The 14122-nt window shown below is 43.3% G+C and overlaps 1 protein-coding gene across 1 annotated transcript; it reads right to left on the bottom strand.

The window, feature by feature from the left end:
* Positions 1-8397: 8397 nt before the first annotated feature.
* On the bottom strand, positions 8398-13426 carry LOC147710504 (olfactory protein-like). Its single transcript, XM_086919363.1, has 3 exons — positions 13281-13426; positions 9109-9248; positions 8398-8482 (listed from the first exon to the last, which is right to left on the bottom strand). The coding sequence occupies exons 1-3, from the start codon at positions 13377-13379 to the stop codon at positions 8398-8400; spliced, it is 324 nt and encodes a 107-aa protein (XP_086775489.1). The 5' UTR covers positions 13380-13426.
* Positions 13427-14122: the final 696 nt, after the last annotated feature.

The following is a 14122-nucleotide window of genomic DNA, read 5'->3' as shown; positions in this document are numbered from 1 at the left end:
AGAAAGTCATGAAGTTTTAGATTTCACATTTTTATTACCAGTTAGAATTAGAATGTTTGTATCTAAAAGTGTAGAAAATGTGCAAATATTTAGGGTTTTTCTATACTCTTATATTTAGGGTTTTGGAGAGTAATGGGACAGCATTCTGGGGAGGAGAGTGAATAATGGATAAAACTAATTGTGGGTAGTTTCCCATGTTATTAAGCGCACAAAACTACTACTGTAAAATGCAGCACTAAGTGCATTTTCAGGTCGAGAGAAGATATTGTAAACCCTATTTTACATTTCGGATATGCATAGTCAAAGTGGATTCCTTCCAAATGGAAAATCCACTTGAATATACCTAGGAGTGGAGGTTACAGGATTACGTTTCATTAGATTTCACGAATGCCTGATAATTCTGAAACTATGAAAGAAGCAGCTGTGAGAAGACAATATGCAAGAACCAAAAAAAGTAATTTGGTGAAACAAATAAGGCATGATAAACATGCCTGTCGAGTGCAGTTGACTTTTTTCAGATATTTGGAGAGCTTACACCTTTACAAGGAATTTAAATATGAAACCTCGAATTAATTTAGCTGGGCCTTAATATTGTTAAAGAGAGGACATTGTTTAAACCTATTCGGTAATAAGAGCTACTGTTAATCAAGGGCAATCATTCTCAGCTACTAACAAATATAGTATCGCTCTCTCTCTTGCTCTGAGACTGACAGTGCCAGGGCCTGTTTGAGAAGGTGGTTTTGCAGGAAGGCAAGTGGTTATATTGCAGGCTTCATGCTGTCAGTCTTACTGTGTGTTATTGGAAAGAGGGCTTTGCCATTGGTTGGACTGCCACTCTCAAATCACTTATTTAAAGCCTTGGGCAATAAAAAATATTCCTTTGTATGCATTTAGAAGTCAAAAGACATCATTAGGATTGCCTCTTTCTTTAGATTGTTTCAAGCAAAATTAAGAAATGCTGCAATTTTATATAACGTATTTAGTTGAAATGTTTGTAATATTAGGGTGATGAATTATAGGGCGGTAGTAAATATGTGATCATAGCAGTGAAAGCATATGGGGTAAGATGAAAGGTAGTTCTGAGTAGGAGTGGTGTGTATTTTATGCCTCTGAAATGAATATCTAAAATGCTTTCACCAAAGTGATGACAAAGGCTGAATTCTGGATCACTCCACAAAGAAGTAGGGATGGAACAGAATTAGCGATGTGATTGTGGAATGTGGTGACGACCAGATTAGCGAGAGGTCCTTAAAAACATAGCGGCCAGAATAAAGGATCTGTATGAAGGAATGTGAAGAGAAAGCGCCTTCCTAAACTAAGGATTTAGGAATAGTCTAAAAGAACAGAAAAAGGATGAGGTCATGGAATGACTAAGCTGAGATATGATTCCTAGATGGTGTGCAAATTTGAACAAGAAAGGAGAAGTACCAGAGAGCAAGTTGCAAAGTGTTTTCTTTGTGATCATCTCATATTAATCACAAAAACTGCAAAACTACTCAAAGGTCATGAAATTCAGCATGATTTAACTTATGCTTGAAAATGACTGCTATCTTTATGATGCTGTTAAGATTTCCAGGATCACATTTTCCCCATTGTGTATGCAAATGTAATTTGACAGATCGGCCCCTGGCTAACTGTGAGGAGAATCTATTGATGTTCTTATTATGCTTGAAAGTATCAGCATAAAGTTCTATGCTATGCGAGGTGGGTTAAGTCCTACATGCCGCCGAATGTAATTCCACAGTAGCTACTGCTTCACCCGGAACGGTAGTAGTGGTCGCAGCTACCCATTGCCGGTAAGGTTCACTTCCGCGTTTGTTTGAGGAAATATGAGCAGAGCACAGTGGTGGTGGTAAACCACGTGTTGCCGACTTTAGCTCACTGCCGAACTATTTACAGGACAATATTAAACGGAATGGAGGTGGTGGTCACAACTACACGTTCCCGTTATATCCTTATTCGTTGTTATATCTATGCTTTGTGAAGAAGCCCATGTAAAAGGTTCATACCAGGGAAGCACTTTGAAGAAAGAGTGGATTCTCTATTTTTACTTTATTGTGAGGGAAATGGAAATACTCAGAACATAGCTTCAGCAGGCAGAAGGAGAAGGTTACTATTTCTTTTCTATGGTGTTCTAAAAATCAAACACATTAGCATATATAGTATATGCAAGACATCAGTAACAAATGTTTTATTGTTGTGTTTGTTTCTGGAAACTTCTGGATAGGATACCAAGTGTAACATCCCATAGGACGTGCTGCAATATTCAGGTATTCAGGGTTTAGCGAGAATTCATGAGAGTAGTCATTTATGTTGCCCTGCTTATACATTGTGTTGTTTTTGTCATTTCAGGTCTTTTCTCCCTGCTGACCCTTTCCCTTACCTTTTTCCCTCGCCTGATAGTGCGAACACCCTGTGTTACATATTCAGGGTGCTGGTAACGTCGGGAGGTGGACCCTTATCTCACCATCCGGATCCTGCGGAGCATGTTCTGACAGATGTATGCTGGACAGAAAACTGAGGGGCAGATTTACTGACACTTTACACCAAGTTCACTCAACAAATGTTACTCAAACCAATGCAAAGTGTTGTACTGGAATTTACTTTCCAATACAAATCCTGATTTGTGTTGGAAAGTATCCCTTAAGCAATGCAAAGCAGTTCTTTGTGCTACTTTGCATCAATGGGTAATTCTATGGAAGGTATATTGGCTTGCCCATGCAACCCCCCATGGATTTTGACTTAAAGTCCTATCTACAAAACAGGACTTTGTGGCAAAAACGACTGCCTCTTGGAGGCAGGTGTATTATTAGAGAAAAATCAACTTTTCTCAATCGTTATCCAATTGTGCACTTGTGATGCACAGTAGAGCACAAATGCAAGATTTTAAAAGTATTCATCTATGACTAACTAAGCATGGTATTTATTACTGGAAGGAGATCAGTCTAGTACAAAATCTAGGCTTGACATCAGGCACACACCCTTGCACCATGGTGCATGGGTGTGTGCATTGGTACAAGGCAGCCAACAGTGTGTCACCACTAGGAGACTAGCCACGGGGTTGTCCTGATCTTTCCTTTTAATGCAACACAGTGCCACAATTTAGTAAATCTCCCCCTGAATTTCACAACAAACTGTAGGAAGGCAAAAGCATGTCCTGCACCATGAACATGCCTGTAGGGTGCATGGACTTTGACATTTGTTTGAATATTATGGCTGGTCATCATCATTTGTGCATTTAGAGCTGCCTGATTGCTCTGTGAATGTTCAAGGATGCTCTCCTGAGATGTTTCAAATAGATACATACTTAACAGTTTCACCATCTTGCAGGCATCACCGCTTTCTGAGACATTTTGGGTGTACTCCAGGATACTAAGTTCAGGGTCCCCATCGACAAATCGGATGTCACTGTTATCGAGAGCTAGAAAAAAAACAACAGCAGCTGCTTACTCACACTGTAGGAAATGTGGAGGAAAGGGGTACATATTACATGAAATGTATTAAGCAAAATGTAAATGTGCTCTAAAAAGCATGAAAATAGGTTAGCAAAAAATAATCACTATATCGGAATTAAAATTGCTAATTTGCTAAACAAGCTCAAAACAGTGCCATTCGTCTTCCACTAAATAAAGATAATTAAGACACTTGACAGCACATTTGAGTAGTCAAAAAATTATGTTCCTCATGGAAACCGCTGTGGTTTAACAATATCATTAAATAAGTCTTTACTCATAACTTATTTTACTGTTTTATTAATCTGCATATATCTTAATTAAAAAGTGGAAAATATATTACTATGGCACCAAAATAGGATCTTCCAATTTCTTATAATTGTATCAAAGTTTGTGTTGGAAGGACACTGCTAGGGTTTATTATGAAACGTATTAGCTTTTTGGCTCTGACTAACAATGACTAAGCATGAACAAGGCAGTGCTGGCTGAATGCTTGGTTGCCAATTGCTTTTGATGTTGGCATGGAGTATGTTTAAGTGTGGTAGTAATGGGCAGGAAAGTGTATATCAACTAACCCTGGGCGAAGAACTACGCTCCGTTCGCGGAGTTTGCGGAGTTTCGGCAACTCCGCGCTCCGCGGAGAACGCGAAGTTGTCGAATACTCCGCAAACTGCTGCGTAGCGTAGTTCTCGCGCGCTCAATAGCATTTTCGCGTGCGCGAGGATGCTTGTCGGTAAGATCGAGTTGCCGAACATGCAGAAACTGCAATCTGGCACAGAATAACTCGCGAACACGTTAGTAGTGACCGGAAATAAGGGGACACGAGCGGGCGGGACAAACCTCATGGGTAACTTCGCGCGCTACACATCCCGAGCATGCAGGCAATCAATCAATCAATCAGTCAGGATATTTGTATAGCGCGCTACTCACCCAGAGGGTCTCAAGGCACTTGGGGGAGGGGGGTCCGCTACTGCTCGAACAGCCATGTCTTGAGTTGCTTCCTGAAGCAGAGGTGGTCTTGGGTCAGACGGAGGTGGATGGGGAGGGAGTTCCAAGTCTTGGCTGCCAGGTAGGAGAAGGATCTTCCTCCCATGGTGGATCTTCGGATGCGTGGCACGGCGGCGAGGGCGTGGCTGGTCGATCGTAGCTGGCGGGTGGGAGTGAAGAAGGTCAAGCGGTTGTTGAGGTACCTGGGGGCCAGGTCGTGGAGGGCCTTGTGTGCGTGGGTGAGGAGTTGGAACGTGATTCTCTTGCTGACGGGGAGCCAGTGAAGGTCTCTCAGGTGTCCGGAGATGTGGCTGTGTCGGGGGATGTCCAAGATGAGTCGTGCGGAGGCGTTCTGGATGTGTTAGAGTCTTTTCTGGAGTTTGGAGGGTGATGATCCAAGGATGAGGACTTCCGTCTTGTCTGAGTTCAGTTTCAGGCGGCTGTTCCTCATCCACTCGACTACGTCTTTCATCCCTTCGTGTAGGTTGGTTCTGGCGGTTCCTGGGTCGTTGGTGAGGGAGAGGATCAGCTGGGTGTCGTTGGCGTAGGAGATGATGTTGAGGTTGTGTTGGCGTACGATGGCTGCGAGGGGGCTCATGTAGACGTTGAAGAGGGTGGGGCTGAGTGATGATCCTTGTGGTACGCCGCATATGACTTCGGTGGCCTTGGATCTGTACGGGGGGAGGCGGGCTCTCTGGGTTCTTCCGGTGAGGAACGAGATGATCCACTCCAGTGCCTTCTCTTGGATTCCGATGTTGCTGAGGCGCTGCACTAGGGTGCGGTGGCAGACCGTATCGAATGCTGCGGAGAGGTCCAGGAGGATGAAGGCCGCTGTTTCCCAGTTGTCGAGCAGGGCTCGGATGTCGTCAGTGGCTGCGATGAGGGCAGTCTCGGTGCTGTGGTTGGCACGGAAGCCGGACTGCGAGTGGTCGAGGCTGGTTGGGCGAGCGCAATTGGTGATCCACTGTGTGAGGTTGTTGGCTGCTTGGTTGGGGTCCGTTGAGCTGGCGGGCGGGTTCTGGCTCAGTGAAGTGGTGAGCTGGTCGGTGGTGATCTTGTTGCAGTTCCTGCGGGGAACCTGTTGCGGGTGGTGGTGAGTCGTGGTCTTGCTGAAGCTGAAGCGGACGCAGCTGTGGTCTGTCCAGTGGAGTCCGGTGGAGTGGCTGAAGGAGATGTACTTGCTGGAGGAGAAGACTGGGTCAAGCGTGTGTCCGGCATAGTGGGTGGGGGTGTTCACCAGTTGCATGAGTCCGAGGTTGGCGAGGTTGTCCAGCAGGGTGGTGGTGGTGTTGTCGTTGTTGTTCTCCAGGTGGAAGTTGAGGTCCCCTAGGAGGATGTAGTCAGCGGAGGCGAGGGCGTGCTGGCTGATGAAGTCTGTGATGTCTTCGCTGAATTGTGTGTGAGGTCCTGGGGGTCTGTAGATGAGGGTGCCTCTGAGTGTGGTCTTGGGGTCGGTGTGTATCTGGAAGTGAAGATGTTAAGCGGCTGTGAGGGTGTCGTCTGAGTGGGTCGTGATGCGGATGGTGTTCTTGTGGACGATGGCGATGCCTCCTCCTGTCTCGTTGACGCGGTCTCTCCGGGTGATCTTGTATCTGTCCGGGATGTCGGGCGCTGAGGAGGCATTCATCCATGTTTCCGTGAGGAAGGCGACGGCTGGAGATGTGGTGTCGAGCAGGTTCCAGAGTTCCACGGCGCTCCCGAAGATGAAAAATGGCTTGCAAACGGGTCAAGCAAGCTACTACGCATGCTCGCGGAGCTATGCGTAGTTCGCGGAGTGCAAGTACATCTTCGCGTAGCTCGCGGAGTGCGGCTACGCGAACTACGCCCAGGCTTAATATCAACCTTCATTGTTGAACTGTTCTTAGTGCAATCTCCAAATGTAATGGGAAGAACAATTTGAAAAAAACATGTAAGATCAATTTATAAAATTGGGAGGCCAAACATTAAACCATGTGATTTTCACAATAAATTAGGTAGGATAATGCGCCTTGACTCATTAGTACTTGTATTTCACTTTTTAAGATGGAATCTGCAGCTTTTTCCACACCATAGTGCTTTTTGCACACCACATACACAGGCAAAGTTGCAGGGGTCCTTGGGGAGGCAGGATGCACCGACCCCTAAATGATGTCCACAATAGAACTGTGGAAAGATAGTGGTATTGTTATTATCCACTTTATGAATCCAGCAGAGCCTGTCATAGGTATCTTCACTTTACTTCATGTTTCAGATCAGGGCTGGCACAACGATTGAGTAGCTGAATGTGCCGGCTCCTCAATTAAGGCAGAGGAGCATCGCCCCACTGCTGGCAGCGGAAAAAACATGAAAAATAAAATGGTAATATAACAATTTTATTATAATTTTATTTCTTGTCCTGCCAGCAGAGTTGAGTCTATCGGGGGCAGTGATATTACTGGTGATGGACAGCAGCGGGCAGGAGCAGTGGTGGGCACTGCACGTGTCCATGCCGGTTTGGATGACTGTCTTGCAACGTGTTGCACATCCAGGAGGGGAACAGGCACAGTGTCCATGTCATGAGGGAGTGCCAAGGAAGCCCTCTGCAACCAATCCAGGCACTTCTCTCATGCTGATTGATAGTATTGCCAGCATGAGAGCAGCGTCTGGACTGGTTAGGGGAGTTCATTAGACTCTGGGAACCTGTGCCATGGACTGCAGGAACCGGAGCAGTGGACCAAGGCAACTGGTAAGTAATCTTTTAATTGTGTTTGTTTTCATTAAATGTTTCTTTTGACTCACTGACAGGCACTGTGGGAAACTCGCAACTCCAGAACTCTCAGTCGTGGCCCGTTATAAACACTGGTTGGAATGAACTAGGATTGAAAGGATTGGTGTTGAGCCCAAGAGTATTGAGGGTTTTGGGCAGTGCCTTCTACTAGGTCAAAATATTCTGCCTGTGCTGCTCCTCCACTTTAATTTGACAGCAGCTGGCTCTGGCATCTAAGGCTGTTTTACCTTCACCTGCTCTTTTCAGGGCTCTCCATGGTCATTGCTCAAGATATGTACCACATAAGCACCCAGCCTGCTTTTATCATACATGCTTGATGAAGCAGGCAAAGTTAGCTGCCACTAGATGACACTATTTCCTCAGTGATATGCTACCAGTAAACCAGGGCCCTGAATGTTTATGACTCAGGCTGCACAAAAGCTTTTGACAAGCCTTTGTGAGGTTATGAGCAAAGGAACCACAGAAGCTGGGCATGTTGCTCAATCTCTAGTTTAAAATGCTTTAACGAAGGTCCTCAATTAGACCTCAGCGGGCAGGTTACCCAGTCACAACGGTGACGAATATCCCGTCTGCAAAAATATAAATCCCATTATATTTCCTAGGAGATTTATATTTCATCAGATGGGTTATCTGGCTCAAAGAACCCTTCTGCGGAGATCTAAATCAGGCCCTTCACGCACTAGCTCACTCATGCAGGGAATAGGGAAGCACAGGATCCCACAGTTATGTTTGAGTTTCCCTTGATATTTGTCCCGTTGCTGTTTGACCTTCACATGATAACAGGTCATTCAGGTGGGTAGAAAAGTGTAAGTGTATGGAGTAGGCCTGGGTGACATTTAAATTAGGCTGGTTTAATTTGCATAACATTTTGAATTTTGCCAAATGCTTTATGTGAATTTCGCAAAATTATGCCATTTCACAATTTCGCAAAACTGTGCTGCTACTTGTGGCACAATTATAGTGCAGGAACAACTCGAGCAACCACAATGTGAGTGGCTGTTGTTTGTTGCTGTTCTGTGTGATGCACTTTTTAGTCCAAAAGGGATCTTCATGTCAAAAATTCATGTGCATATGTATTTTTTGCTCAAATATAGTGCTAAATGATGGATTTACATTTTGCATATTTATGTGCAATTTTTCCAATTTTACCCCTCATTATGCAAAAGCAAATTACACACATTTCTCACACCATTATTGTGGAATAGACACCCCCTATGGTTGATACTCACCACTTCGAGTGAATTGACCGTTTTTGACGAAATGGTATTCCATATCCATCTTCATGCATCCTGAAGGTCTGGAAAAGAACACAAATAAGCTTGCATATTATTTAGTATTCCATTGTGTTGTAGACAAAGAACAAATATGTACCTTATTATTTGTTTTAGCAGATAAGTGTTCACCAGCTCACTAGACTTAACAAATATGATACTGTAGCTACCAGTCAATGTTTTCAATAGTCATGGTGGAGATGCATCAACCTACCAATTAGGCCCGGTATTTATTCAGTCTTCCTGAAAGGTATTAGTGTACTCGTTAGGGGTGGCCAGAGTTACATTAAAACTCTGTGGAATTCTGCGGAGTTCTGCTCTGCCCCACCCAACCTCAGAATAAAGACTGGAGGCCATCCGTTGCCCCTCAAACATGAGCCAGCGGCCTGTCATGCCCTCATAGACCTCAGCGAGATATACGGGCCAGTACGATATTATCCTAGCCCACCCAAAAATGAGGCTGTGAAGGCTTGCCCCCCCTCCAACACATCTCTGGTGATAGTGCTGAAACACGGGCTTCAAAATCCAGCCCCTGCCCTCTTGGCTTGTTGTTGATGCTGCCACTGCTCACAACTCCTGCGAACCCACCACGAGTACATAGACGATGATCAGCCAGACTACACTACTGTTGAGTGCTTTGTCTAAGACTTACCCAGGGACGCCTGTGGCAGCATACAGGTCTCCGCCTTCAAGTGAGCTGAATTTGGTGATGGGCATCTTCATCCCTGACTTCATCTGAACAAATTCTGGACAGTCTGATGCCACTGCCACAGCATACCACAGTCCTAGAATCTGGAAGAGAAGGGACAATCAAAAGACTCCAGAATGCAGACACGCTAGAGCTGGCAGATGAGAACCACCTCTACCGGTGGCCGTAGTACAGGAGAAAACTGCTTCTAGATCAGGATTCTGAAGTGGCAGTACTCAAACCACTCGCCCAATAGTTTAGTACAAGAAGAATGTGCATTGTTTTCAGAGTTCCTGTAAATGCTCCCCCATTGATGAGCATTGCTTTTCTAGAGTTGAATGTAGGTTTGTCAAGCTGTCATCAAGGATGTTGAAAGTTAGACTTAACAATAACTACAGAGGGGCAATCGCCACTGTTTTGTCTATATAGAGAGAGAAAGGGAGAGAAAGAGAGAGCGGGTGAGAAATAGAGAAAGGATACAAAGTGGGTAATTATTTATTATGGTCCAATATTCCCACTGTTGGGTTCTGGTGACATCATATGAGTTACTCTTACACTTTGGTTAACTTTAATACTTTTGACTATTCACCGAATCGGACTGTAAAGTTACTCAAATGTGTAAGAGTAAATAACAAATGTAAATTACTCAAAAGTGTTAGTTACCTTTGTGACTAAACCCTGCAGTTCCTGAATAGCCCCCAGGCCCTACAGTTTGGTGGAGACATGTACGTTACAATTTTGAAGTAAATATAGACTCAGATTTTGTGAATACCGAAAAATGTATTAAACCTACACAAAGGTGTAAATTACTCAAACGTGTAAGGAACCTTTTAGAATCTGGCCCTAGGTTTTCAACTAAAACTGATGAAAGTAATACTGGAAGAGATTGTGTCACATAAATTACATTTTTGACATATTTTTAATAACTTTGTCACATAATATGAATATTCATGATGCACATCATACTAGCCATGACAATGATAACGCTCTGCAGAGTGGCTTGTGATTGGCATTATGATGATGAGATCAATTTTTCTCTGCGAATAGTAGCATTTGTCCCATATTTCATGGTTCTTTGTCGAATATGGTTGTTGATAATACCACAGCATTTTGCAGAATAAAAACACTCAAACACGCAGAGCATAGTAATAATGGAGAATCGATGAATGTATTATTGTATTTATTAACACATCTGAGTATGGGAAGGAGGAGAACTCATGAGAGGCAGCTTTGTACAAACCATGATTCCTGATCTTCCCTCAATAATGGCAATAAACAGCATTTTACGCTCTGTGCATTTGCATGTACAGTTTATTCCAAGCTATTCTTAATGTATATGCAAAACTAACAGATGTAATTGCTTTCCCAACCAAAAATATTTATTAGTACTCCTAGGTGAAAGTGATATCCTGCTGCAGTAAATTGGGCATTTCAGCTATGCCATGGATCCATTGTTAATCCCCATTATCTTATTAAAGACTGTGCGGGGGCGGGGATTAATGGCCCAGTTGATTTTCTCTGCTGCATTGTATCCATGAGAGTCAGAAGAGTCTCTATTATTTCATTCGCCTTCTGCTTTGAGCACTTTGGGGCAGATTTGCAAGCCCCTTGCGACACATTTACGCGGCTGTTGCATCACCTCTGTGACGCAGCAGCAGCATAAACCATGCGCCATGTTGTGCTGTATTTACAACGTGATGCATCTAGGGAGATGCGTCACGTTGTAAATTGTCTGAATTCTACCCTTGCCAGAGCTATTGGAGGATTAGTGTGTGTATTTTTCTTAATGCCTATTTTGCTTGGGATTAAGCACAGCAGGGTAGATCTCACGTTATTTAGGCCTGATTTAGAGTTTGGTGGACAATATACTCTCTCATTAATGCAACTGAGTTCCATGCCCGCCAATCCTATGGTCCATCCGGCCTCATTTAGAGACAAGAGGACTAAAAACTTTCCGTCGACATAGTCGGTAATGGAAGTCAATTAGGGATCACCAAACGTCGCAGCTGCCACCCCTGGCTTGTCCCTTGTGACTCCTGGCATTGCCTTTGCGATCTCTGGCCTTAGAGGTGGCAAGAAGAGGGCCTGGAACACAGGAGTGGCTTGGCCCAATAGATGTTGGTTGAGGCTCCAGTTTCCTGTGTCAATTCTTTTTTTGCACAAATAGTGAATATTTGCATTTACTATTTGTTTATGAAAATGATATATAATTAACTGGTGTGAAGTATTTTTGTTCTGTTCAAGGAGCAACCTGGCACAGAGGGACGGAAAAAAGTAAAGCTCCACCAATGCTGGGAGAAAATTTCCTAGTTGAGGGTTTTTTTTAATTAGTTTTTCTAAAACAAACTCCTGCTTTGGGAAATGAAAGACATGAGGGTGAGGGGAGTATTCTTTTTGTATTTTTCTGAAACAATCTCTTGCTTTGGAAGATTGGTTCTGACAATTAATTTGTAAAAACCTTGTTGAATGACTGTCAAAACCACCGGCGGTCAACCACTATACTTTTTGGACATTTAAAGGCATCACCAGTGTCTTTTAGTATACAAAAGTGACCAAAAGTGACTACTGGGCCAGCAGCAGTCATCTCAAAATTTGGCATACTTTGTCCGTCAGGATGGGGAGGCAATATCCTTTGCCACCCATTTAGAGGGTGTACCATCCGACAAAAGGTAAATCAGCCCTCCTGCCTTTTTTTTCAACCTGTGGATTCAAAATGGGATATGTAGATCCAGGGCAAGCTTACCTGCCTGTTGCCTTTCACCTCTGAAAGCTTCCCTGGATCATGTCAGATCCGAGGATTCTCTAGAGATCCTCGATTGATCCTCAAATCTGAAGAGGGTCCTTAAATCCACAAAGGAGTGCCTTGCTCTGATTCGAGAATCCATAGATCCCACAAGAAAATATATATTTTATTTTTATTTTAAACGCTTGGGTGGTTCTCTTTGGAATTACCACAAATTGGCTTGGTGGTCAAGGTGTGTTCACACTGCCCCTTATGAGTCTTTTCAAATGTCCAAGAGTCCTGTATTGGCTGCCACAATACCTTCACGCCCAACCTGAGCCCCTCTCAAAAATCACTAACCAGATTTATACCAGATTTGTATCACAACAAAAGAGGCACTTCCTTAAGTGCATTTCTAACTCCATGCAAAGATTTTCATCATTCCATTCAACTGCTTTTTTCTGTGTCAAAAAGCAAAACTTCCAATGGGAAATAAAATGGTGAATTACTGATTATCTTTGGGCCTAAATTGACGGATCTGCATTAAACATCCCAAGACATATTTTGTTTTTAAAGTTTCATGCAGATTTGTCTGACGGTGCCAACGTTACAAGGACACCAAGAATGACTGACTCACCAAAACTACCCTGGTGCTATCACAATTAGCAGAATCTGAATCTCAGAAGTGGTGCAGGCAGAAGGGAAGTATTGCCAGCTATTACTGCAACAAAATACAGTTTTTGAAACAGTGCATGTCTGGAATAGAGTTCTTGAGAAGTGTTGTGTCAGATCCCTTTGTGAAAATAACTGAAATGGTCAGGTGAATAATTATTCAATATAGGTCCATTGGGAGAAGTGTGCTACAATGCCATATCAGAATACCTGGGGTGATTAACGATTCAATTGAGTTGCATTGGATGGAATGTGTATGTGTATGTAATGCTGGGGAAACATTTGAGATGCATTAAAAGGAATGGGTATTTAATAACAGGCTATTTAGGATATAGCGTGATTGAGGATTGAAATTAGATGTATTTGGAAGGAGTGTGTTATAATGCAATAGGGTAATATCTGAAGTAATTCAGGACTGGATTGAGGTGCAGTTGTAAGAGGTGTGTTTCCTGTCATACTAGATTGTCTAGAACAACTGAAGAGTGGACTGACAACATTGGAAAATATGTGTTAGGCCCCAAAGTAGAATATTAATGGTGACTAAAAGCAGGGTTGCAGTGCATGGCAAATAAAGATCTAATTTGCTGCCATGGAAGATCAAACTTATTCAGTTTAAAATGAACATGCTTTGGGGATGATGCATTAAGTAGTGAGTCCTGTGCACCTCATTTATTCCTCACAGACCTGATCATTTTCCAAGTTTGAGATATGTGCAGCAGATTAACACAATTATGATAGTTACCTTCTCAGGGTCAAAGTTGCTCATGACTGGAATCTCCATAGCCTGCACATGAAGCAGGCCTGAGAAGAGCAGGCCAAGGCTTATCCACATCGCAGACATGATGGTCTTCAAGGTTTCAAGCTGTCTGTGACTCTGGGTCTCTTATGGCTAGTGGACTCTTCTCCGGAGGCTCAGAATGATGACTGCTGCAACCGCACGCTGGACATTTATACATCTCACTACAGGAAGTAAAGCAGGAAGATTATTTGCTGCCAAGAGTTTGTTATGCAACACATTGCACCACTGGAGATACAGGCGATATCCTGATAATCTAATGTCACTTTTATGCTGTCGAATTTCTTGATAAAACTGGCTTAGTTTCTGGTTGCATGCACTGATGAACAAATGATCTTAAATTACGGTTAAGGAATTTCCTATATTGGTTTCCCGACATAGCCATTCTAGCTTGCTTGCTCCAAATGTGAGAAGCAGATAAAGTGCAAGCCAACTGTAGGTCATTAGGTGATCCCTAAATCTTAATCGTAGGACATCCATGTGAAAACCCGAAACATAGGAGAGCAATGTGTGATGGTTTTCACATAATGAGATGGTGCATGAGTTTAAAGTGATCACCGGGCATGACAAGGCAATAGGGAAAATCATCATAATATTGAGGTGAAAAGGGAACTTTACTGAGTAGAAGGAAGCAACTGAAGAGTATGCAATTCATGTTATTGCTAAAACTCATGCGTATTCACATGGGATGAGATTAAATGCAGTCAAAATGATGTATTGCTCTCTAAATGGGCAAACTCAATCTAACAAAGATTCTGAAGACAGTTTCCTGATCCATAGTGGACAAA

This window comes from Lissotriton vulgaris, chromosome 5 (assembly GCF_964263255.1).
Source record: "Lissotriton vulgaris chromosome 5, aLisVul1.2, whole genome shotgun sequence".
Taxonomy (NCBI): Eukaryota; Metazoa; Chordata; class Amphibia; order Caudata; family Salamandridae; genus Lissotriton; species Lissotriton vulgaris.
The sequence above is the reverse complement of the archived record's forward strand: the minus strand, read 5'-3'. Positions and strand labels throughout refer to the sequence as shown.

Bases quoted from the DNA above. Each gene is read 5' to 3' on its own strand.
- LOC147710504 (XM_086919363.1), bottom strand. From the start codon at position 13,379: ATGTCTGCGATGTGGATAAGCCTTGGCCTGCTCTTCTCAGGCCTGCTT. The intron at 9,249-13,280 runs GTAACTATCATA...CTTCTCTTCCAG, and splicing joins GCAACTTTGACCCTGAGAAG to ATTCTAGGACTGTGGTATGC. The intron at 8,483-9,108 runs GTAAGTCTTAGA...GTTCTTTTCCAG, and splicing joins GCTGCCACAGGCGTCCCTGG to ACCTTCAGGATGCATGAAGA.